We start from the raw sequence: 27,458 nt of genomic DNA on the forward strand, positions 1-27,458 counted from the left end.
AATGATTAGTGCGTACCATTTTTCTTGTTCTACACGCACAGGCACAAAATCGGCAAAATCTCATGTGTGCAGACGTTCGATTCTCGAGTTGCGACGCCCGGACGACAGTCGTCAGCGATAGTGAATTTACAACATGGCCACCATAACGTATTTCCTGCTCGTACAGCTGTTGCCGATTGTCGCGCACAAAAGCATGGCCTTCGAGATAAGTTGCCGGTAACGTGGAGAAGCTGCCGGTAGGGGGTGCGAATTCACTGTCGCCGTCGGAGTAGTAACTGCGCAAAAGCACATTTTATTGCGGAGTACATTTGTGCCGTTACCGTGGACCGTATCTTGAAAGCGATCTGCGATGTGGAAAATGTGTGCGCCCGTGCGAGCTTATCTACAAAGCAAACTGCAGACAAGGTCAATATCTTGCGCTTCTTCATCGAAGCATTCATCCTTGGAATGTCACACGAGGTACTGGATGCGTGTCGTTTCGCACAAGCGCGAGGCGTTGGAAACGAAGAGCGAGCGACACGATGGCGTCGTAGCGTCGTATAGTGTCACCTAGTGTCATGTTAGTGAAGTGAAGCGCAGAGACTTACTTGCACAGTAACCAAAGAGTGGCGCTGCCAGCGCGTTGAAAAAAAAAAAAAAGGTTTCTTTTTCCTTTGGAAACATCAACAGGAAAAGGAGAGTGCCGGCTTGGCGGGCTAGGCCAGCTGCAGCAAGCGGCGGGATCAGGTTTGAATGAAGGCAGGGGGAAAGGTCACGCCCGCAGCGACGAGATTGCCGGGTCGAGGGATGCAGGCCTGCCTCGCGCACGCTCGCACGCACACGTGTGCTCCCTCTCGCCTCGCAGTCGCTGTGAATTGAGCGCGCGCCGCTTCGCATTCCGTCGCGGCGGACAAGGTGCTTCTGGTTGCTGCTCATGCAAGAATGACAAAATTTGAGGTGAAATCTTTAGGTTGTCGGCGGGGAAAATTCGCTTATTTCGAGGGAGTCTCCCGCTGCCGCTGGCTTGCGAGGGTGGAGCTGGCTAGGGCACTCTCCCAAAGCTCAGGTGTGTGGTATGGATTGGTGAACTCAGGAGTGATTCTGTACAGCCCCCTACCATGTGGTAATAGATGCCCTGTGCTCCACAAAAGTGGCAAAGTGGAGAAGCCATGTAGGGGGTGAAGTGATAGTTTCCAGATGGATGGGGGACGCTGTTGGTTTGGAGTGCTCTGAGAATGCGGACTTGACCTTTGGTTAGCTTTTTATGCGGGATTAGGAATATTCTTGGACTTGGTAGACATACTCGCTGTTGTTGGTTAATCACCAGCGGACCAGAACGCTGCTTGTACAGCTCTAAGTCTAGCCCATGCATGTGATCTTAGGACCCGATTGCTGATAACCCACTTAAACGAACATATTAGCAGAGTCATTTAATACTTTACTAGTCACGACACTTCTCTGTCACACTATGGCAGTACCACCGGTCACAAGGAGGCCGTAAGGGGGCACATGGCAAGCTGGGTGATGTGTCGTCGTGATGTCTTCCTCGCGACTCTACCCACTCTTTTTTTCGTTCTTCCTGTGCAGAGAAGCTCGAAAGGTCCTCAGGACCTTGACAAACGATGCTAAATATCTGTTGCGAGCCGTACTGTCGTTCCTGCTACATAGGAAAGGACGAAAAAGGGTTTGTTTTTCCCAGTAACACTGACTGGCGTCAGAAGTGGAAATAGGCTATACCGCAGCAAGAAATCAGGAGTTTCTCTTCTCTTTCGACTATCCAAATGTTAGTGTGTGCTGTGGGGTCTCACACATGCTCTTGGGACAAAGGAACGACAACACAGTAGTGAAAACAATCAAAAGGGCATTTATTGCACCTTTCATACACTAATACATGCTAGCCGAATTACTACCAATAGAACATTCACATGGGTGCGCGACAAATCAAGGAAGTCCGACTCACCACGACCCGATAGCGAGTGAATATGTTCGCCCCATGCTATGACACCATTGCCTAGTCGCTCATGAGTATGGTCACGCGAACGGTGGCGAACGATCTGTGTTCGTCCATACCGGTGTCCTGCTCTTAGCCTCGCGAGACAGTCCCGTGAGGCGGGCTGGCGCACGCGCGTAGCGTTCGTGCGTGTTGGTCGCCGATCCCCAGCGAAAGAGGAACCGCGTTCTCCCTTTTGCGCCCGCCTAACCCCCCGCCGTCAGGTGGCGTTAGCAGCGCAACACTAGCGCCATCTCTCGTAATACGCTGCAACTCGGCTGCCGTAAAGCCACGCGGTGAAGCCGGATTACGGGAGCCATGCAGGGAAAACAACATCAGGGGACGCGTGAGAGTCACGAATCCCCACAGTGCAAGAAGCATTCTCACGTGGAAGACATCATTTGAGCCAACAAGTGTGTCATACAAGGCACTGTTATGACACTGCAGGCCAAAGAGCAGAGCTTTAGGCCTCAGCCCCGAGTGTAGCTCATTTGGCAAGTTGGAATCTTTGGGATTGCACGGTATGCTTTCTGACCAGCCTATCACTCATGCATTGTGTGCAATCACAAAGGCTACCGTGCAAACATGCAGGATTGAAATAATTTGTTTCCTTCGCAGGCGAATGTACCGTACTTACTTGATTGACCCGCAAGTTTTGGCATGATTTTCATTGCTTGAAGTACACCCTCGTATCCCATTCAAATAATGGCAAAATTGACCAATTTAAAACAAATATTCTAAATTCCACGGTCTTTAGTGTTACGTTGGCAACCTGTACCTTTACATCTCATTCAAATCTACAGGAGAGTTGACCAAAGACTTGTTCTTTGTTCGAATTGATGGCACTTTCGCTGTGCTTGTGACTAGTTAAGGTTACAGTCCAGAATGTATCCTATGGCCTTTGATGCTTCGACTCCATTCATTCGCAGCGTTACGGCAATGCAGAACATTCGGTATGATGCCCACTTTGAGAGATAAGCAAGTGTGATGGCCGAGGAGCTGGGAAACTCCCCCCCAACTCGGCGGCTCAATGTAAACAAGTCGACGATTCACGGCTGACGGGGCCAACGAGAGGCCCCCTTTAAATGCGAAGCTGAACGAAAGGGCGCTGTGAACATTGTTGCAGCATGGCATGGCCTCTCCAATGAAAGGGTTGTGTGGTCTTTTAAGAAGTGCTCAATCGAAATGAGCTCAACGGCACGGAATAGACTTGATTCTCGGGCGATCACTTTTGGAGATAGACGTGACCTGTCTCGGCACTGAACCACTTCAAGAATACAGCTGACAATGCTCTTGGCACTGTGCAAAGGTAGTGAGCTTGGCACAGGGCCAGAAACACTGTCACGGACACGTTTGGTGCCCAGCCACGCGAAATTTCGCAAAAGTGAAACTATCTCCGAAAGTGACTGCCCATGAATACCGCCCAAGGAAAACTCTGCCTCCTCTTCAGACGACCATGATGAACGAAGAGAACTCTTTTTCAGATTGTGATTCCTTGAATAAAGGTGCCCCTTCTTTTTTTCCGTTCACCTTGTGCAAAATTCGTGGTTTTATTTGTTTTGTTTTGCGTGACTGGAAAGCCGCCCCTCATTCTGCAACCGCAGTTGCGTTACATTCGAGTAATCCGCCGTTAGCATTGCGCTGTGGCACCACCTTAGCGGGCTCCGCGAGAAACAATATGTACGGCGCCGGGGCCCCGCGGGACGCAGAGGCACGCTGCAAGATGCGAGCTGAAATGGGTTGTGCATTTGTCAGTCGTCGTAATTTTCGTTTCGTGTGAGTGGCCGCTTGTAGGACAAGATGCCTAGGCCGGCAATCACTCTGGTGTGACTTACAACCGCAGGTCGTCGAAATATGATGACGGGATTTCGTGCAGCTGCGCCGACAAACCAGTCACCGTGCGATGTGCCTCTGAACGAATACATCGCACCGTAACGCGATTGACATAGCGCTTACACTAGTATTCCTGTTATTATTATTTATTCGTACCGAATATGAGTCCAAACATGCTTCGGAAGTTGATATGCCCAAACGTGAGCACTCACCAGCCGCCCACATCAAGTTTAAGCTGGGGTCGATTCCGCTCAGCGGAGGTTAGCCTGTATCGTATGTAGCAGCCGAGTTCATGCATTTGTCACTGTTAGACCTGTACTGAATGTACGCTAATAAGATGATAAAAACTGCTTTTATAGCCGAGTCTTGACCACAGTGGCCATAGCTCTTTGAAGGGGCGACACTGCGCCCCGAGTATTTATACAACGCAAGAACGGCGCATTTGTTTACATCGGCGCACGTACGGCCACCGCTCGTTGTTCGCTTCAAGTACAGTAGAAACTGTGCACCGCTCACATGAAATAATGAGGAAATGTTCAAAGCTTATATGAACACTTCTCATGCACATATGAGAAGCGATCACACTGAGACGAGAAGGCATGAATGTTCTGGGCACATCGAAAACGGCGACAACGACCACCTAGCCGCACTTTCACGCGAAACTGCCGATGCCCGCCGTACTCGCGTGGCAACGAGCGGTGTTGTTGCTTACGATGCAGTATCGAAAGGGCCATCACTTGCTGCCTCTTTAGCATAAGAGGCAAACTGTTTTCGGTAACTACTAAATCTGGCAGCATAAAAAAAAGTTGCAGTGGCTTAGCTCGGCTATGCCAGGATATACGTAGCGTTAGCAAAGGTTCAGCTGATTATTCTTAGCTTTCCTGGTTGTCTAGATTGTCAAGGATTAGCTTGATTGTCATGCTTACTGCTGCTCCAATGACACACGCGGTATACGTAATATGTGGCACATGTATTCATTCCTCCTACGCTCAACCGCTAATTGCCAGGCAACTACTTCGGGATCCGATGAGTCAAGCTTCTCCGTTCTTCTGCGCTGTTGAGCAGAATTTGCGCTCTCCTTCTCCATGGCTATACCACACTGGCAAACGCCAGTCAGAAGCGCAGCGGCTCCAGCGCAGTGTCAGACGGCGACTGCACAGCGAGCGCGCGCCGGCGCCAGTGCGTCTACCACGGCTACGACGTCACTCCTCTGGAATGCGCAGACCGGCTGCGGTGAGTCGCGCGCGGCGGCAGCGGAGTGCGCAAGAGGTGCCGGCTCCGGTGCGCAAGCCGTGTGACATCACTGAGCCTTGCGCATGCGCAGCACAGCTCTTGATGTGCCGCGCGAAACGGGCTTGGCTAGGCCAGTGTAGCTAACGCTACAATACACTCTCCGTAGTTGCACTTCGTTCATGGAAGCGCCGGCGACTGCGACCAACACCTTCGTTCAAGAACAGTGCATGCGCCGTGTCGCCGCTTCCCACTCTCTGTGTGTGCATCGTGCTATGCTAAGAGTGGTTCACTTCAAGTCGGTAAGGTCAGTACCGAACTATATAAGCAGCTTCCTTCGTTGTACTTGCTTATCCTATATTTTAGGTCTGCCGGTAGCGGACGAACTCGTAGGCTGTGTCAGGCCTAATGAAGCTGCCTGAACGAGATCGACACAGCCTCAAACTTGATGTGGAGGGCTGTAAAGGGCTGGAAATCGTGCATATAAGCGTCGGAAGCACGTTTCGACTCAATTTGGGCGTCAATAAATGCATACACGAGCGCATTTGCGGCGATATTCACGTTGTCGGTGCGATGTTCTCACTCGTCGGGAGCTCACACGGCGATCAGCACACTGGTTTTGTCGGCGTCGTCGGTCGCTTCTTCGTCATACTTGTATGACAATGTATGTCTCGCACTGCCACAGTATCACAACTACAGCCGGCCAAGCGTTGGCGCCGGCGTGAGGTCGACTTCTGACCGACATCGGTGTCGTGTGAGGCATATATTGTGATGCACCTGACGTTAACCGAATACCGCTGTGAACAGCTGAAGTTTCTACCGAAACACGGCGCAAATACTGCGTTTTTGACCGGCACAGCGCCGACAATAGAGTTCGCGTCCTCGACAACTATGCTGCATACGCGTGCGTCATCAGCTGCACGAACCACAGACGCCGTACAAAACGTTTTCGGCGCTCACCGCTAGGGTACAGCGCATGCGCACTCGGGACATGCAAAAGGTGGATTATGGTATTTCTTTGCGTCTGGTGAAGGCTCATTGACATGACGCACGTTTTCCTTTTGGCTGGTTTATTATTCCTCTGTGCCTGCACATTGCGGCAGCACCATTAAAATATTTTACAGCTTCGAAACTCAGATTTCCCATTGTTCTTGTGCATAAACAGTGAACTGTTTACTCTGACGTTTACTCTGTCGGAAATGTTTAGGTGCCACGAAGTGCACCCCTTTATAACAAGGATTCCTTCACACAGCCAATACATTGTCACAAGGAGCATCCGCTCGTCGCTTGAAGCACGCTGCAAGCTAAAATTTCACCACGAAGCTTTGCTCATATACAGTTGCCAACCGATAATTTGACCATGTTTGATTATTCGGACAACTCCACTGCACCTACACTTGCCTCACAGACTTAATGTATAAGAGTGACTGAAATTTCAGACACCTTCCAGAGCGTGTACGATAATTCATTCTTGACTGCACAACCGTGGGTTATTTGGGACAACTCCACTGCACCTACACTTGCCTCACAGACTTAATGTATAAGAGTGACTGAAATTTCAGACACCTTCCAGAGCGTGTACGATAATTCATTCTTGACTGCACAACCGTGGGTTATTTGGCCACCGAGTCCAGCAGAAATACTGATATTTTCGTTTTGCTACACTGCTGGAGGCTCCTTGAAACTAGCAAAGTCTAGTGTTGACTGTACTTTCCTCTACCTCTGGCGATGCTGTCCATTCGATTGTATGCCACTCTTATCATCCACTGTTCATGGCCAGCTGATCTCGTTGATAACGCATGCAGGGCATTGCTCCGACCACTGACAAAGCGTAAAAAGGAATAGCATAAAAGGCAATGCTAAAAAATCACGGCCCCGGACTGTCTAGGCCAAAGGCAAGCCATGTGTGCGCGGAGAAACACATTTAAAAACTTGGGTCGTATACTTGGGCGATCCCTTTCGAACATACTATATGTACTTTGTGGGGATGCGCGACTCTCACACGTCCCCTGATGTTGTTTTCCCCGCATAGCTCGCGTATCCTGTGATCCAGCTTCTTGGTGTGGCTAAGCGCCAACGGCGGTTGCTGCGCATTGCGAGAGATGGCGCGAGTGCCGCGATGCTAGTGCCACCGAACGGCGGGGTGACTTGGAAGCAAGAGGTCGAGGGCGCTTCCTCTTCGGGTTGGGATTGGTGAGCGATGCGAACGTCCCGCGTCGAAGCAGGGCACCGGTATGGACACGGATCGTTCGAACGCGCCACCATTCACGTGACTATACACGTGAACGACTGGGCGCTGGTGTCATAACACGGGGCGAACATATTCGCTCGCTATCTGGTCGCGGTGAGTCGGACTTCCTTGATTTGTCGTGCGCCCACGTGACTGTTCTATGCATAGTGATTCGGCCTACCCCAGGCGATGGAGATGCCTGTGGCCAGTTCGGCGCAGTGATTTCGGCGGCCACTGTGTCCGGCTCGCAACCCTCGGCGGCTGGGAAAAGAGCTGGCAGTCACCAACGGCTACTGCGGCTATCGCCAGCAGGGTGCCTCGGCACGAGCAAGCGTCGCTCGTGCCGATTTCTGCGTCACCGTTTCCATAGTCCTGGGCTGGAGTCGTGCCATCGAATCTGCAGAGGTGGTGCTGTGACCAACGGACGCCAGCGGTGAACCCCAGAGACAATGTTGGCTCGCATGTTGTGGATAACGTGTGGATATTTCCTCGGCGCGGCCACTGTCACATGTACTAACTTTTGCTCGCGACGAGTGCGTTGACAGACTGTGTGACATGTTTCGCCGGAGTATGTGTAGTGATTTAAGGTTGGGGGAATGTGGGGATGCGTGACTCTCACGCATCCCCTGATGTTGTTTTCCCCGCATAGCTCGCGTCTCCTGTGATCCGGCTTCTCCACGTGGCTAAGCGCCGGCGGCGGTCGTGGCTGGTTGCTGCGCATTGCGAGAGATGGCACGAGTGTCGCGATGCTAGCGCCACCGAGCGGCGGGGTGACTTGGGAGCAAGAGGTCGAGGGCGCTTCCTCTTCGGCTTGGTATCGGTGAGCGATGCGGACGTCCCGCGCGTGCACCGATCTACGCTTCGCGAGACCGGCTCGGAGCAGGTCACTGGTATGGACGAACACGGATCGTTCGAACGCACCACCGTTCTCGTGACCGTACATGTGAACAACTGGGCGATGGCGTCATAGCATGGGGCGAACATATTCGCTCGCTATCCGGTTGCGGTGAGTCGGACTTCCTCGGCTAGCGTGTATTAGTGTATGAAAGGTGCAATAAATGCCCGTTTGATTGTTTACACTACTGTGTTATCGTTCCTTTGTCCCAAGAGCACACACGTGTGAGACCCCACAACTTTGATTTCCGCAATATTTCGTGTCGATGGACACCAGCGTTTCCGCACTGTAATAAGATAGTGTGCCTGGCTTTGTGCCAAGAATGCTGTTGCTCATAGATGCTAATGGTTCTTGCGCTAAGTCATGCAAAATTGATGGTATCTCCGAAATCGACAATGTGATAATATGGCACACTTTTTTTGGCCACTTGTGGTCTCGTGGGGAAGGGGGACTGGGGGAAACTGGGAGAGCGGAGGGAGGTGCAGAACGACTCGGAGGAGTTGGTGCACAAGCATCTTATATCGGTGGCTCTGACAAGATCTTAACATGTTAAAGGAAGTGCTCTTTTTTGTATACAGTGCAGTCCACTTATAACGATATCGAGAAAAACGAGAAATCCGATCGTTATAACCGATTATCGCTATATCTGGACTGCGAAAAAAAAAAAAGCCGAATATACCTTTGCAGTCCCAAAACCGAAACTGACACTTGCGATAAAAAATCGGCGTCGTATAAAGTAGGCCGTGAAAAATGAAACTTTTATTTATACCTCTAAATAGCGTCTCACTCGTTAGGCACGCTGAAATAAAAATCTGCACTTGCTTTCGCGGAAGTTTCGGAGTCACAACCGCCGTGTGCATCGCGTCCATCTGCTGCGCGAACACTGGCGGCATAATTTAGCGTGCATGAATTCAATGAGCGACTCGATCGACGATGTTGCACTTTGGTTGAACCTCGGGGTCGGTGTCAAAGGCGGGCAATGGTCAGTCTCGTCACTGCTGCTGCTGTCATCGCCTCCGTTGCACAACGCCGCCGTCTGTCGTGACAACGATCGCCCCGTCGAAGTTCTCTTCGCAGAACGAGGCAGCACTATTTTCACTCAGAAGCTCCTCCATCGAAGCACCACCTATTTCATCGTCAGTAACGACGTGCTCCCAGAGATCGGACACCACCGTGTTGGTTTCGCCCATGGGGTTTTCGTCGTGGCGCACGAAGCCCGCCTTTTCCGTTGATCGGCATGGACACTGCTTCTAGCCTTCATGATCATGGCGCTCCCGGTTTTCATAATCGTCATATAATCCAATGCGCGAGCTCGTACTTCAAGTCTTGCAAAATTTGCAGCTTCGTCTCGAGAGACGCAGCTTTGCGCTTTGACGGCGCACCTCCCGCTGCTTCCGCGGTGCATAGGCCGCGCAGGCGCCGCTTGCTTATCGCTTTCTCCCCCCTCTTGCAAAATTAGTTTCGTCTCAAGGGGTGCACCTGCCGCTGCTTCCGTTGAGAGAGAGCGCGGCAGGGAGCGCAGGCGCCCCTCGCCAGAGGAGGCGTTGCCTTCGCTTATCGCCTTTCTTCCGCCCTCTGCTCGCGCGACCGCCGGGGACGCGGGGGTGAAGCAGCTGGCGCCATCTTGTGCACGCTGCACCAACTTGCGATGCTCTCCGTGGCTTTCGCAATCGGCGCGCGGGCGGGATGCGCTGCGCGGTAATGGCGGCAGATACGAACTCGCGTAGGCAAACTTTTCGCCCCGTCTCGGTTAAGGGCAACGTAGGAACGCAATTTTCACGATTATTCTGCATGAAAATCACTGCCCAGAAGCAAAATTTCAATCGTTATATCCGATATGCGGTGAATAATATATCGTTATATACGGTTTTTTTTCTCATAGCCCCAATGCATAAGTTGATACTCTTAGGTCGACTCATCGTTATAACCGATACATCGTTATATGTGGTATCGTTATATGTGGACTGCACTTAACTGTAACTGGAAAAACAAACGACAGTACAGTCATTGTTCAATTTTTCGGACTCCCTAGGGGCCGCGAAAACGTCCGAAAACATGAATGCATGCCTTTTACTGCCCCCAAGGGCTCAAATTGCCACAGGCACCTCCGAAATAGCTATGAAGGCCTGCCAGTACATTTATTAGGCGTATCGTAGTTCGTACTGTCAGCGCCTCCTCTATTTTTCAATGCCAGTGCAATCGCTCGCTCCGCAATGGAGTTGGTGCATCTTATTTCAGTGAGTTGCCGCGATGCGATGCTACCAGGGTGCGATTGCTTGCGTCGCACGTGTGTCTGAGCGTGTGCCGCTGCCTTTTCGTAGGAAATGCGGTAGACGCTCCCGTGTCTGTCCGGCTTACTTCCTCCGACTTCCGTCGTGAGGTGCCACCCAGCAGGTGCTCTCCCCCACGACCGTAAAGCAGGTGTGAACCACGGTATAGGAATAAGGAGAGGTGCTGACACTCTTCCCCCAACAGACGCGAAAGCGCCGCTCGCTTGCGTCCAGATTATGTTCGGCTTGGTTGCAGCTGGTTCGGCGTCGTCGTAGAGGGCGCTGCGGTATGCGGTCCCAGCCTCGGCGGCAAGGCGCGTGCTGCCGCTGCTTCGTCTTCCTGCTTGCATGTGCGGTTGCGCTGTTTTGAAGGCGCGATTTTTGTTGGCGTTCGTTTCATGAGCTCGTGCTTGGGTATTGTCGCCACGGGCCCTCGACGAAGGTGGCAGCGGCCTTCTGAGGGGCGTTTGAAATGGCTAGAAAGTGCTTCGTTCCGAACTGCAATTCTGGATACCTGACTTGCACGGAGCCTGTGCCTTTATTCAAAGCGCCGTCCGACAGCGGTCGTCTAGAGCAGTGGCGCCGTGCAAATCTGAGGGCACACCGAACTCTAACGCCTACCGACCATGTCTGCACCAGCTATTTTTTAGAGGATACGATATCGATGGCATATTACGCGGAGAGCTCGATAAAAGGATTCCCACCTTATTTCCAAACTGTCCAAAGAACCTCACACGGTCAAATAAAGCTCGAAAGCCGCTGCGGAAGAGAGAACCTCCTGTGTGCCACCGTAGTTTGTGCAAATTTTGCTGCATGTACAAGATATATAGTGGGTGGTTTACTATCATGCACCAAGATTTGAAAATATGTAAACGTCATGTAGCTGGACAGAACCAAGGTAATGTCTGCCGTCGCTTGGAGAGTGAGTGAAATAACTTTTATTAGAGGTCCGCGTCGCTTGGAGATACTCAGATTATTTTTATTCCGCTTAATTACATAATTATTTTCATAATTGATTAATCAACTTTTTAATGCTATAATTGGATAAAGTGTGAACGAGAGAATTGTACAGCAGCATGGAAAACTCTCAATATAACTTTCTGTTGCTCAATACGTGATACATAAAAGTGTTCTCCGAGCGTGAACGAAACCCACGAATACAGAAATATTGCCGCGCGACTGGCCGCTCGAGGCACTTTGCGTGTATTCGTGAGCTTCTTTCATGCTCGGAGAACACTTTTATGTATCACGTATTGAGCAACAGAAAGTTATATTGAGAGTTTTCTATGTTGCTCTACAATTTTCTCATTGACACTTTTAATCTAATTATAATAATTGAGAAGTTGATCAATAAATAAGACTAATTATCTAAGAAGGCGGAATGTAAAAAATAACTGAGTATCTCCAAGGGACGGCAACAACATTACTATGGTTCTGTTCAGCTACGTGACATTTGCATATTTTGAAATATTTGTGCACCCTGTAAAATACTGCTGTTTTCTGTGCAGATGTGTGCCTGATTTTCAAATTTGTTCCATCCTGGCTAATGAATTTTTTTTTACAATGCGCGTGCCGTGTATATTACACGCTTGCATGTTTTTATACAACATTTTTCCATTGTGGGAGTGTATGAGACCGCAAGCTTCTGGGATGGTTATCACCTATTAAAATTATCGAGCTGCTTCATGCACAAGTTTTTTCGTATTGTGTCTATGCAAAAAAAAAAAAAGGGTCTATGGGATAATTGTATGGTGGGTGTAAGTGTATTTGTGGACAGGCTGTAGCATGCATTGTCAAACACGCTTACATTGGCACATTCTCATATGCAATTTAAGAAAAAGAAAGTCACCTCTTTTTTTTAGATCTTGCAAGAGCCACTCAGTCCACAATGGACGAAAGCCCAATGAATAATATACACGGTCTATGTTAAGTGGAATTAGAATAAAAAAGGCATTTGCTCAGGTTTTCATCAGTAAACTTTGGTAGTGATGCTCTAATTCAAGATAGATGCCTGCCTTCGTCCCGCCTAATAAATTCCCATTTGAAAGAGTTTTTACATAGCTGATGTGCATTCTCATCTTAAGTTCTAGCCATGAACCGCCACTTTGCTCTAGTGCATTGCATATCGCAAGCCTGCGTCGTTTCATTTCTTAATTAATATCGCGGCCACATGGAATTCGCGCAACGATGATTGAACGGTTTTCTGGGTGTGAACGGAAGCAGCGATAAGCACGAAATACATTTTCTGGTGCAGTCACTATTTGCTTCTGATCGAGGGGTAGCACGTGGGTTAACACTTTCATGTTTTTATGCTTGGATGAACGGCTAGACCGGACGAAACAAATTGTGCGCGCGAGGGTAACTTCAGTGGACTTTGAGTGCTGCCTGATTTATCTGTGTCACGTCATCCACGCCCTGCACAAGGAACCTCCATGTTAGCGAAGCCTGGTACACTTATCACTTTAATGTGAAACAACGATTTTTTTTTTCGCGCTTTGAGATTTACTCACTCCACTATGAACGAAAATTTAGCGGAGGCAGAGGAATGCCAAGCCACCGGCGCCGCTAAGCTGGGACAGCTGGCCGCGGCGCCATCTATCTGCTCGCAGCAGAGCTACTCAGTGCACCCGCGCACGGCCGAACATAATCTGGACGCTCGCTCGTGCGCAGTGTCAGCACCTAAATATTCTTCCACCGTGGCGTGAACGCTAGCCGAAGGGGGAGAGTAGGAAAGGGCGGTCGGAGAGGGTGGTGAACGGTTGGTTCGGCCGCATCTGGCTGGCATTGAAAAAATAGAGGAGGTGCTGGCACTGTGCTACGAGGCGGCATTTGCACGTGTGTATAACTAAGGAATATACACCGTGTACCGTGACAATTGCCCCTTTCCACTCCAGATATGCTTCACTGCAATACTTCGCATATGCTTCACTGCGTAACACTGCTGTATTGAGGCAAATCTGACTTTCGGGAACCAGTATTATGCAACGCGCCGTGCTTTCCGAGTTTCCAAGACATTAGCGAGGATTACAAAGGCGAAGTTGGCGCCATTGCTAACTGCGGTGAATCATTTCAATGAAATACACGGCACCGAACAGAAAGAAGCTTGGTAGCGAACGCCGAAGTAGCTAGGCCTAGCGTTGCTGTCGTGGTGGCTACAGCTGCCAGCGGATCTGCGTGCGAGTGTGCCGGTTCAAGTAGGCTCGAGATAATCAAAATGGTGGTGGTGGTGGCTTCGATAAATGCCGTTTCGGACCTGCGTTCATGGCAAAAAGTGTGGAAAATAAGATGAAGGTTTTTTGCGTCTGAAATTTCAGACATTTTTATACATTGACTCTATGGCGTACGTGGCAGTGCCATGAAAGCGTATGAATTACCAAGCATGTCCGAAAAATCGGGCGTTCAGAAAATCGGTCGTTGATTGTATATACACCAAATGGCAGTGGCTTCCTGAATGACCATCGACTACAACAATGACTAAGTATTACAACAGTACATGTTTTCAAAATGATATTCATTGGCTTTAAATACTTAAAAAAATTCTGCATGTTAGTTGTTTGCATAGACCACCAACATTACTGCTTGTCGGATATAATGCAAACCTGGAACAGTGGGGCCCTTCGATTAGCCGTCCCTGACTGCACAAGACAGCCTAAGGCAGTGCTATCAGCCAATGAGCACTGCGTACACAGCATCTCGGGCAGTCCTGGACAGTCCGGGATAACAAATTGAAGAGATCCATTGAGAAACATCACGGTGCTTGGGCATGGCCTCCAAAATTGGGCAGCACGCACTTCTCGGATCTCAGAGGCCATGTTCTGGGATTTTCTGCATATCCACTAACCATCAGTTGGCTACATCGTTTGCAGGCTGCTATATAGAGGCTGTTAAGAAATATCATTAGAGAATTACCAGGCTGCAGCTCTGCCAAGGTTGCTTCAAATATGCATACTACTCATTTGCAATCAATTCAGCCGAAGTGAAATTTTATTGCAACTGGCCTTTGAGTGATTTTTATTTACCAAGATTCTATTATCTTGTAGCGCAGCAGCACTGGCGTCGCATCAGAATTACGTAGATGCACGCATCTACAGGCGGCAGGTGCGGCTGGCACACGCCGGCACGGGATAGTGTTTTGAGACAGATAGAAAAATATTACACTAAGAGATCGGCGTGTCGGTTTGTTCTCCCTCTCGGAAGGCCGAGACTTTACCTGTTTACGTGTTGCCCATCGCCACAGTTTGGTGACCTGGTCACACACGCAGCCGTAGTTCCAGCAATTCAAGACGCACAGGCACCTGCCATGAAACATGACTTACAACTTCTGGCGTTTGCTGCTACCAGCGCCGTTTTGGAAATGACGCTAGTCAGTGTCGGCGTCCCTGTGATTGGCAGGGAAACAGGCTGGCCAACCTCAAACAGCGATGAGTGGTCTGGCCCAACACACAAGTCACCTTTTCTACGTGACGGACAGAGTTACGGGACAACAGTTCATAGTAGACACAGGAGCTGCCGTAATCATTATTCCCGTCCAATGCTCTGACCGAAAAGTGCCACCTGCATCGTTTTTTCAAGCCATCAACGACACGAGAATTCCAGTTTTTTATCACGCTCCGTCATGCTAAACCCTGGCCTTCGATGAGCATTCCGCTGGATATTCCTGGTTGCAGACGTCCGTCGTGCATGCATTGGAGCAGACTTCTTGCACAACTACGGACTCCTTGTCGATGTTCAACGACACCGTTATCCAGCTGTCCGTTCCCGGCATCCCAGCAACAAGCACATCGCCGATCGCGCCTATTTCTGCCATGTTTGGACGAACCATTCGTCGAGCTCCTACGCGAGTTTCCTACTTTCACGCGCCTGCCGGACTGGACACAGTCCGGCAGGCGCGTCCGATGTGTTGGCACACATCACGTCGTGATGTGTGCTGTGATGTGTGCCATCACATTGTCACCTCCGCCCCACCAGTCTATTTCCGACCCCAGTGTTTGTCCCCAGAGAAATTGAAGATCACTCGCACAGAGTTCGATCAGATGCTGCAAGTTGGCATCACCCGGCCTTCCTCGAGTAACTGTGCATGACCACTTCACATGGTGCCTAAGAAGACTGGAGACTGGCACCCATGCGGCATTTACTGGGCACTAAACAACATTAGTTCCCAATTGCTACCCTCTCCTGAACATTCAGGACTACACGGTAGCGTCGCACGGTGCGACAATTTTTTCTAAGATTGATCTCGTTCGCGCCTATCATCAACTACTGGTCACTGCAGAAGACATTCCAAGACTGTCATCACCACACCATTCGGTCTTGTTGAATTTCTCCGCATGATTTTCGGCCTACGGAATGCTGGCCAATCCTTTCAGTGTTTTATTGATTCCGTGACTCGAGGCCTGCCTTTCGTTTTTGCATACAATGACGACCTTCTTGTCGCAAGCTTTTCCGTAGAAGAACATCTTCCAACACTTGCGGTTGTTGTTTTCACGCCTTGCCGGTAAAGGAATTGTCATAAACGCCGCCAAGAGCGAATTCAGTTGACCGGAACTCGAGTTCATCGATCATATCATCGACGATAATGGCATTCGACCACTGCCATCCAAGAGTCGCGTCATCGAAGACTTTCCACGACCAACAACACTCACCAAGCTTCGCCAATTTCTCAGGTTCGTCAATTCCTACCGCCGATTCATTCCCGATTATGCACGACTTGTGGTTCCGCTAAACGCTTTGCTGGGAAACAAGCGCAAGCAAGCGCTTGAGTGGACTGAAGAGGCCACCGACGCTTTTACAAGTACAGTGTAGACCGCTTTTAACGTAAGTCGCCGCAGTTGCGAATGTCTGCACTATGAACGGTACTGCACTACAACCAAAGCAACAATTTTCAAGGCCCGCATATATGCAAAACATGTGCACCGAGCCGCCACGCGTATGCGACAGCCGAGGAATGCGGCTAGAACGTTCGCATTCAATTTACCAGTCAAATCTCGTTAATTCGAACCAAATCACGCGGTGGCACCTCCGACCGGCATTGCTGCGGCACCGCCATAGAGTAAAAGCTTAGGAGAGACCCCTCAATGTTATGCGCAAACAAAAAGAAAAAAAAAAAAAAAAACGCGGCGGAAATTTTACCCTCTCTCAAATGGCAAGGTCGCCGATTCTGCGTTGCGCCGGAACATGCATGTACGTGCCGACGTCTCAGCCACGCTACCGTAGCCACGCGTAGAAAATGGCAGTGAACCCTTCTTTCTCCTTTATGCTTCCTCTACTTTCTAGTCACATGTTGACCTTGCATGCTGTGGCTACGGTGCAAAGGGAAGCAGCGGCACTGCCCCAGGCCGGCCAACGCCCGCTGCCGATAACGGCAGAAAACGAAACTTCGGGGAGCTGGCGCCGGGCCGGCTGTAGCGGTGGCGGGCGCGCACGGTGACAGTCGAAAGTGAGGGAGGTATGAGGGAGGGCGAGGGGAGCCACCGAAGCGGTGGAGTTGCAGAGGCCAAATCCGCTTCCCTCCTCCCTCCCATTCCACGGTCTCTGCGTGCGCCCTTCTCCGTGCCGTGCTGGCGCCGCCCGCTCCCTGAAGTTTCTTTTACTGCCATTATCGTGAACCGAGTGTTGGCCGGCCTTGGCAGTTTCGTGGCCCTCGCTCGCTATGCGCGCCGTGACATTTCACGACTCGCACTCAAGATTGTGGTTTCAGCGCCACTGGCTGTTCGTTCGCACCACATGCCCTTCTCCTCCACTTCGTCTCTCTTTCTTCCTCGAAGAAAGAGGAAGAAAGGCATCCGTTTGAGGGGAGCATTCGCCGTCTCCGCTGACTTCCGTACTCCCAGGCAGCTGCACTGTAACCGGTATTTAGTTTCCCGCAACTGCAATATAAGCGATACGTGTATACATAGAGTGCTATGGGAAAATTAACGGGAGTCTGAAAAGACCGCACTATATCCGGTCCTGCACTACAAGCAGTTACGTTATAAGTGGTCTATACTGTATCAAGTCTGCCATCGCCGATGCCACGCTGCTCAGACACCCAAAGCCAGACATGCTCATTGCTATGATGACAGACGCTTCAAACACTTCAGTCGGCACCATTCTGCAGCAATTCATCAACAATGCGTGGCATCCACTTGCCTTTTCTCCAAGAAACTGAAGCCTGCACAGTCCCGCTACAGCATGTTCGGCCGTGAACTACTCGCCGTTGACCTGGCTATCATACATATTCGCCATTTCCTCGACGGCCGTGCATTTACTGTTTTGACAAACCAAAACACTGTGCACACGCAATGAACCATTCAGCGTCCCGTTACTCGCCCCGCGAGAGTCGACACCTTTCCTACATCTCAGAGTTTACAACAACATTTCGTCATATCAAGGGCACTGACAACATTCCAGCTGACGTTCTGAGTCGCATCAATGCCGTTTCCACGTCGACGTCAGAACCCTTTATCATCAATGTCAACTTACTTGCCAGTCAACAGTGTGACGACACCGAACTTCGTACTCTCCGGAATTTGTCAACCTCCCCAAAATTGGAGGATGTCGTTTTGAGTCCAGATGGTACGTCCGTTGTCTGCGACACTTCTACCAGCACACCTCGACCATACATTCTGGCATCCCTTTGCAGACATCTATATGAAGCTGTGCACAACCTGTCGCATCCTGGAATACATGCGACACAGAAGCATCTTTCCAGTCGTTTCGTTTGGCTTCCACTAAACGCGCAAGTTCGCGACTGGTTTGCTGCTGTATGTCGTGTCAACATTCAAGATCCTGCGTCACCCGATTCCACCTGCCAAGTCTTTTCTCCCACCGGATGCTCGTTTTGACACCGTGCACCTGGACCTTGTCGGCCCTCTTGCCCCTTCGAAAGGTTACTGCTACACACTGACATGCATCGACCGCTATGCACAGTGGCCAAAAGCTACATCCACATCTGAGATCTCATCGCCCACTGTTACAGCAGCTTTCGTGTCTGCATGGATTGCAAGGTTCAGCTGCCCATCCAAAATAGTCACCAATCGCGGTGAGCAGTTTGACTCGGCACTCTTTAATGAACTACTCAAACTTTTCAGAACGACACGCTTTCGCATGACTGCTTACCACCCGCAGTCAAATGGACTTGTCGAACGTTTTCACCAAAATCTCAAGTCCTCACTATGGCGCATGAATCGCCGGAGAAGTGGATCCTTCATTTGCGTCTCGTCTTGGCATCAGAGCGGCACTCAAGAGCAACCTAGGTAGCTCGGTGTGTCGGTTTGTTCTCCCTCTCGGAAGGCCGAGACTTTACCGGTCTATGTGGTATCTCGTCACCACAATCTCTTATTATCACTAGTTCTAAAAGCATGCCAATTCTAGCATTACTTCGCGGTTTCTAAACGGCTTTATAGTAATACCAGCTGGCAAGAGTGCCAGTCTAATGCCTGCGCAGTGACTTTGAACTCAGCAACAGAATGTCTGGACAGTCACATCACTACAGCAGCTGGCAACAGTATGTTAAAGCATTTAAATTACAGAAAAATTAAATTAAAATTCTAGAATTTTGCATGGCAGAACCACAATCTAATTATGAGGCACGAGGTGTAGTGGGCTATATGAGGTGTAGATGGGGCCTATAGTTTCATTTTGACCACCTGGGGTTCTTTAATGTGTGCCTATATCTAAGTATACAAGAGTTTTGGCATTTCACTCCGATCCAATTGCGGCAGAAATGACAGAAAAGAAGTTGGGTAAATGACACTTGAACTGCATTAAAAAAAAAAAAAACGATCTTACCTTCATGATTTTGAAGCAAGATGGAGAGAATTTCACTGCAGTAGAGTTTATTGGAATCAAAAGGCATCTTGGCCTGGAAATAAATACCAAAATAATCAGTTTAGCATACAGGTAACCGAAAAAAAAAAAAAAAAGGTGTGCTTGTCCACACAAGTGCAACCTAATACTCTAGAGGCCCATTCTTTCAACTTGAAGAGATCAGGATAACTTGTCAAAATAATCAGTGGCTCAAGTAAAAGGACAAGAGGTCTGAACTTTTTGTTATTTATTACAATATTCTGCAACTCTGAGCAGCCATTTGCTCTTAAAGCATGATTAAGACAACATGCTGATAAAATTATCATACTAATGCATGGTGCATATAAGGACAAACTGTTCCATACCGTCCGCACTGTGTTATATGCATAGTGCATTTGCGCCCACTACAGATTACCTGAGATATGGCGCAAGAGCTGCGTATGTGCTCAGCCTTAGCACCCTCACTCCCCCCCCCTTCTGCCGTACACACATGGGAGGACAGCGCACATCATGCCACCATCCTTCTTGGCACGTGCAATAGAATCTTGTCGCACTTAGGTCTTGCGTTTAAGGCTCACTCACACTGGTGACTGACAGCGGTTGCGCGACCGTGGTCACAAAGCTGCTCAACCAATCAGCGCCGCGCCAAAAGTGATGTTATGTGTAATCCGGCGTCCTCCTGCGTCATCCAAATGAAATGTCCACGACACCATGGCAGACTACAGGCCTGTAACTGGTGTCTTGCCTTGTGCTGGGATGCAGCAGTTACAGCAATGTGTTGAATGTACACGGCGGCATTCACTGAAAACTAAACAGCAGCATAAGAAGGTACAATTCAACACGAACCCCTTTTTCCAGCTGCCGTTCTTTGGGTGAACACGCCACTCAAAGGTGAACAGCGGGTGAACAGCTTCACTTTAATATTATGCACTGATTCCCACGCAACGCGAACTATAAATTACAACTTACTCTCGATAATACTCCTCGTCATGCGTGCAAAGTTCGGACAGAAGGTGGCTTGCGTGGCCGGCCATTTCACGCGAGCAGAGGCACGGGCACATCCACCAGCATCGCGTTTTCTTTGGAGGCTTCCGCGCTGCCACAGCTGACACCACAGCAGAGCATATCAGCACAGGGACGACGTTTTCCTCTTTGCTCGAATCAAAATCCATGGCTGTTGCCGAAATGCGAAACCAGCGAACATAGTGCCAGCGAAGTGCGGGCTAGCTGCATAGATTCCTAGAGTTCTCGCTGAGAACAATAATCTCCGCGATTGTGACTTGCAGGTCGTGCTCAGCTGGGCTTGCCGGTGTGAGCATCAGTCGCCTTCAGTCGCTTTTTGGTCACCAGTCGTAGATGGTCGCACGACCACCTCAAGTCACCGGTGTGATTGAGCCTTTAGTACTACAGTGGAACCCTGATTATACGACTTTGAGGGGACCACGCAAAACCGTCGTATAATCCGGGCGTCATACAATTGAAAAACTAAGAATATAGGCTGTGACGCTCAATCTTGCCCAAAAAACAGGTACAGACCGCCTGAATAAGCCCGCAGCACGAACCTGCACTGCTTCCAAGGAAAGCAGATTAAATCATTTTTAAAAGATACTGTATTTATTCAATTGTAACGCGAGTTTCTTATTTCATGATTTCGTTGCTTGAACTCGACCCTCGCGTTACATTCGAATAACGACAAAATTGACCATTTTAAAAGAAATATTCTAAATCCCGCGATTTTCAGCCTTACGTTGGTAACCTATAACTTTACGTCCCGATTCAATCCATAGACAAGTCGACCGATGCTAAAACTTGTTTTTGGATGGTATCGGCGCCGTTTTCGCTGTGGCTGTGACTGGTTACGATGCTGTAATATTCTATGGCCTTTTGCGGTTCGACTCCGTTCATTCGCGACATTATGGCGACGCAGCCCATTCGCTATGACGGTCGCTTCGAGAGACGAGCAATTTTGATGGCCGAGGAACTGGGAAAGTCCGTCGCGGCTTGGTGTCTCGATGTCAACGATTGAGTCGGGAAAGCTCTGGTCAACTTGAAGTGGCCTGGTACTGACCTCGGATGAAATGATTGTGCAGCCTTTCAAGAAGTACTTAAATCTTTTGGAGATAGTTTCGCATTCGCTAGACTCACCTCACAAAACCCCTCGAAGTACATTGCCGACAGCTCTCTTGGCGCTGATAGCGAGCTTAGGACAGCACCAGAAACACTTGTCGGGGATGCTTTCAGTGCCGAGTCACATGAAATTTCGCGAAAGTGAAAGTGATCGCCCGAGAAGACAGCTCAAGGAAATGTTCTCCTCCTCTTCAGATGACCATGATGAGTAAAGAGAACATTTCCGAATTGCAATTCCTTGAATAAAGGCACCATTTCCTTTTCCGTTCATCTCGCGTTACATAAGCGGTTTTATATTCTTTATTTCGCGTGACTGGAAAGTCGCCCCTCGTGTTACAATTGCGGTCGCGTTACATTCGGGTAAATACAGTATTGCACACCCGTTATCAGCTGGCTGTGGTGTGCTTACGTGCCAGAATGTGTCTGCTTAGAACTTTTTTTCTTCTTTTTCTCGGATGGTACCAGAGAGGTGTCGTACGAAGCGGGTCGGCGTAAAATTGTGTCGTATTATCGAGGGTTGTAATACATTGTTGCTATGCTTGGTTTCACCGGGACCAAGCCAATTCGTCGTAAAATGTGGGTCGTCGCATGACCGGGAGACGTATAATCGAGGTTCCATTGTTCTGTATACCGCTACTCATGTTTATCACTGTTATCTCCACATGAGGCAGGGATAATTGCCTACAACAAAACTATACACGGCATAGAATGTGTCGATTCGCAATACACTGTGCAAACACCGCACTCAGCAGTTATGAGCTCAGAAATCAGGCAGAGTGTGCCGCGAGATTTCGGAGGCCAAGACCTGCTAAATTTGCAGTTACCATAGAAGACGCTGCTCTGCTTCGATGGCCGCTTTCTGTCGCAAGGCTTGCGATTCGAAAGGTGCATTTGCAAGCAACTGCATGTAATTCAACTATATTTGGCCATTTGGGTCGACAGCAGTTTTCATTTGTTGCCTTGGTATTCCTTCGTGGCAGCAGTGAAAGTTTGTTATATTGAAATTGCCTATAAAAACTTCACTATATTGAGGATCAAAACACATGTTCTATGGACCGGAAGTTATAAGAAATTTCATAATTTGTTATATTGAGAATTTAATTACATTGAAGTTTGTTATAATGAGGTGTAACTATAGCTTTATTGCACTAGAGATACAAATTACAAAATTTATATAGGAAATGTCCAGCCTTGACCTTCCCTCAAGTACCTAACGAGGAGCAGAGAAAGCAGCTTAAGCACGGTAGATTAAACACGGAACCAGCACCAAGTGCTGGTGTCTCGCACTCTCACCAACTGAGGGGTCTTCCAGTTCTGTGGAAGTCATCGTACGAAGCGGAACGCGAGTGCATTTGCGGTGGCTGTAAATTTTTATACAGTCTAGTCCTCATAACAATATTCAAGTGCCAAGAAAATTACATAGTCATAACTGATAATTGTTATAACCAAGTCTGTCTCGTCTTTTGTTTCCTCACTACGAAGTTACATCATGAAATACCAACTTGACCGATCTCTAACACTGTTAACTCTTTCCGTACCGCACCCATGGGGCATCATCAGCCCGCTATCAATTGTTTGAAACACCACTTTCGAGACCTTCTGCGCCGCTCACGGACACACTCCGCTATCGGACGTAGGCTTGAGTCTTCTTTAAAAAAATTTTTTACTGTACCATTGTTTCTAAATTGAGAATTTTCCCGCATCTACGCTGATCTGTCATGAAAAGTGGGCCACATAATCTATCTTAGACTGTATTACTCAAGAAATTCAAGGGTTTTCAAGAGAAAAAAAGAATTTCAGGACTTTCAAGGGCCTTCAAAACATACTTATCAATTTAAAGGGTTTTTCAAGGGTTTCAAGGACTTGTGCATAGCTAGTCAGTTATAAAGTGCTCTTTGTTTCATTACCCAAGTATAGTTTGTTGTATTTTTCAAACAAATTTCGCATGTAATGCGTGATAAACATCACTAATGTAAATGACGAGACTAGCTGCACTGATAAGGAATTAGTCAGCTGTTTGACTGTCATTCAACTGCTAAGCCTCATAGCAAAGCGATATTGATTGAATGAACACAAAGTGTGACAACTTGCAGTTGTCTATTTTATTAAGGGATAAATTTTGTTTGAAGTTATGATCAAGCTATGTGAGACATAATATTAATGACAATGAACATGCACCTGTCAATTTTTCCCACCATCGGCCCTTAAGTTAAACTTCAAAATAATGAACTAACGAACTTCAATATAACGAAATTCTCGATATAACGAAGCATTTAACTTTTCATAACCTTTTGTCCATAGAACATCATGTATTTAGAATCTCAATATAACAAAGCGTGTTTGTGTTCGATTTCAATATAATGAAATTTCACTGCCGCTGCAAAGAAATGCTGAGAAAATAAATGTAAACTTCCGCGGACGCAGATGGTCGAACGATTGAATTACAAGCGGCTGCTTGCAAATGCACCTCTCCAATTGTGCACCGCGCGACTAGAGCGACCGCCGAAGTGGAGCCGCATCATATTTCATATCAAGTCGATGTGCAATAAGCTCCTATGGAGCCCCACGCACTGTATGCTTTAGGTGTGAGTGAAAGTGTGCGAGGGTGAAACAAGAAAGATGGTGGCTTCACGGGTGCATCCTTCCCTCGTGAGTAAAGGGAAGGAGGGGGAGGGGAGCAGGCCTGCGGTAACGCAATCAAGCACGAGTGAGGGGGGCCGGAGTGGGGGGGTAAGTTGGCACGTGTCTCGATTTCTGGCGCATGTCTTGGCCATCGCTGCACACAGCTGTAAGCGTGGCAGAGCGCATACACAGCTGCGCACCCTGCTTTAGAGGTAATCTGACACTTGTACAAATAAGAGTGGGCATGCCAAGACTGGGTGGCATCATGTAAGCTATCTTCTTGCGTGTTCAGTATTGGAGGCTGCGTAATCTTGAGTTTCAGCTACCCATTGGAGCGATTGACCCGTTGGAGTGACAGGCAGACGAAGCATTCACTGCCCGCTGCTGGCGGTTTTCATGATAGCGTCGTCCCAGTGTTTACTGCAGATGTCTTTTTTCTTTGTGCAGGTGCACACTGCACCTGCAAAAAGATCTCTATATACCGTAAACCCTTGTTAACTTAAACTATGATATGTTAATATATTGGTTAGGTAAAAATTTCTTTCCTGGCATGGTGCCAACTCATGTGTATTCACCTCTTATTTCGAAAAGCTTTTGCGCCAAGCTCAGAATATCTAGAAATCTCCACTTCGAAAATACCGGTAAAGGCAACAGGGCAGCATTGCTTGCACTCACTTTTTACCCGGTGGCAGTGAGTGATCATGCCGGCATCGAGCTTGCTAGCCAAGCCAGACCCCGCGCCGAGCCGCGCTCCCCGCTTATCTTTCCCCCTTCTTTCTGTCTATCACCGCTCATGCACCCTTGCTCGGCTGCTCGCTACCATTTCGTTGTGGCCTTGCACAGCAGCTGTGAACTGAGAGTCAAATTTTTTTCTTTTTTCCAATCTCATTTAGGATACTGTCAGTCCACGTGGTCACAGCATCCATTTGGTCACAGCATATTAATCACAACCTTGAGCAAGACAATAAACACTTTTGGGCAGGCGCGATCAGTCGACCTGCTGCGGTCAAAAGAATCCAGCATGCCAGCCCACAGCATTTCAGCAAGATTGTGGCTTGATAAGGACGCTTGCTTCATGCTCGCACGACGGTGAGACAAAATGCCACGTCTCGTGGGCATCTGTAAAGGCACGACAGTTATGCTCTTCCACAGCTTAGTTTTGGTTTTTTAAGTGATATTGTTCTGAACTCATTATGATGCAGAAAGAAGCAGTGTTAGGTTTTTGGAAGTGTGGAACCAGTTAGACTCGGGTGATTGACTTCAAATATTGCATTAGGTCAATCGTCTTGACTGTCTCAACAGCATTACTGGCACAGTGCCAGTAATGCCGCTGCCTGTAGACGACATGACCGGTGCTAATGCACGTAAAAGTGACAGAATTTTATGGTGGTATTTTGGAAAGGCTCCATGTGGTTTGTGTGTGGCAAACAGGTTTCTATTTTCATGATATCATTAACTCGAAGCTTTTACCGATTTTTACAGCTTTGAGTTAACAGAGCTTTATTGCATGTAGCCTGCTGATATTTTTTGAGCTGCTTGAATATTTAACCACAACCATCGCTACTTACTCCATAGAATTAATGAGTAATGGCAACTGAAATTTCGGACGTACTGAACCTTGCTTAATTTTTCAGACACGATGCTCGTGTAGTGAACATAGCACTCAGAGTTGTTCAACTCTGGGCGACAATGGAGGTAGTGTTGGCAAGTCGCACTGGCAGAGTGGACGGAAAAGCTTCGCTTGCAACGATCACCAGAGTACATAGGACCCGATTTTTTCCCCCCACTTTCTGAGCATGGCACAACCGCTGTGAGAGACCTTCGTCGACACAGCATCAAACTATGACTTTATTCGTCGACTCTCAAATTTAAAAAAAAACTTTTTTTTTTCCCGACCGCCGAATTATTCGTGTTTTTTTTATGGCCCCTTCCACATAAGAAAAATAGATTGGCAATTTTACTTTGAATTTGAGGTCGAACTGCAATGTAGCGAAATTTCAATATAACAAGTAAAGTGCCAAATTTAATGACTTCGCCATATCAAGGTTTAATTGTAGTATGTGCAAGCTCAGCTGGCAGTGTCTTGTCAAAAACCATATGCTGTTCTGTGGTCCACCACTAGTGGCAAAGTTGCTTGTGCACTTAAAAGGTGCAATGGAAAACCTCACACATCACTAAAAGCTCTTAAATGAACACCGCACTTCACTGCACTGTAGGAAGCATGCTAAATGTGTGAAGGAGAGTACGAAACATGTGTTTAATGAGAAATGCAAGAAAATATTGCAGTGCAGTAATTCAATACCAAGACAAGAGAGTGCATTAACGACCTTTCTGGCAGCTGTAGGAGCATAATGCAATAAAATTGCTTTTTCCCACTGAACCATTTTTTATCTTTTCTGATTGCTCGATTTTTCGTACACTTTTGCAATCCTCTTCAAGTCTGGAAGGATCAGTTGGCTACTGTAACTGGGTTCAAATTATTGGGAGTATACTGTACACAACCACCATGGTTTGCAGAGATTACTCACCTTCAGCCGCTTTAATATCCAGGCAAGAAGTCCTTGCTGTGCTGCTTGAATACTCAATTCTGGCCGGAACTCAGCCAAGTTTTCTACAATAGCTGAAAGAATTGGCAAGTTTGTAACACACAGTTGCCAGTGTAAAAAAAACACTAACAGTCACAGGCAGAGCAACATGCTCATATTCCTAAAGCAATCCTTTACAATTTTTAGAGTGCTACAAACCTGCAATGTGAAAGAGCAAAAGCAATGTAGGCAGCACAATCAAAACGAAGCCATAGTCACCATAGTCATCAGAAGGAATCACATGGGAACAACAGGAAGGTTTCACGTCTCTTTATTGCATTTAGCACTGCGCATGGCACCGCATTGCTCGCATGCCATCAGTGCTGCGTGGTCAAGGTGTTGTAATCAATCATGTTCACACATTTAGTCTGACGCAGACGTGGCTTTGGTGTAATGTCCCTCTGTAGAGAAACAAGGCTCCCACAAAAGTATCCCACAAAAGTAAGGGTGTACAGTGTGCCATATCAATTTTGAGCTGTTTTCACCGCACCTTGCAGACGTGACTGTCAGTGTGTGATCTACACAACACACTTGTCTGTTGCATTTGCCCAAACCCACAAGGGACCTTTCAAAGGAACTGTTAACAAACTGCATTCATTAAATTAATAAATCAATTGTTTCAAAGACGATTTATTTATTTATGACAGTGGAAAAATGTGGAACCAAGCTTTATTATGACAGCACATACATTTTAATTAATCATTAATGAGGACTGCGATGCAGAACTGCTCTCAATTTTGGGAAAACTAAAAATGCAGTCAGTATATGAGTTATGCATTACCTTTATCTATTGTAACACCAGAGTTCTTACTTAAGAGGAAGCTTTAGCTCAGGGCCAACTCCAATCTCTTTTTTCAATTTGATGTAAAATGCAGAAATGCTTTTATGAGACAACCACATGAACGATTTG

General features: G+C 48.1%; 1 protein-coding gene across 1 annotated transcript in view; it reads right to left on the reverse strand.

Annotated features, from left to right (window-relative positions):
• LOC119436017 (beta-catenin-like protein 1) overlaps positions 1-27,458 on the reverse strand; it is a 108,794-nt gene that overhangs the window by 44,734 nt on the left and 36,602 nt on the right. Inside the window, exons 8-9 of the mRNA XM_037702742.2 lie at positions 26,492-26,583; positions 19,197-19,269 (exon numbers count right to left, since the gene is read on the reverse strand). Coding sequence (XP_037558670.1) covers positions 19,197-19,269; positions 26,492-26,583 — 165 coding nt within the window. The remainder of the gene's footprint in view (positions 1-19,196; positions 19,270-26,491; positions 26,584-27,458) is intronic.

The sequence above is a fragment of the Dermacentor silvarum genome, chromosome 1 (assembly GCF_013339745.2).
Source record: "Dermacentor silvarum isolate Dsil-2018 chromosome 1, BIME_Dsil_1.4, whole genome shotgun sequence".
Lineage (NCBI taxonomy): Eukaryota > Metazoa > Arthropoda > Arachnida > Ixodida > Ixodidae > Dermacentor > Dermacentor silvarum.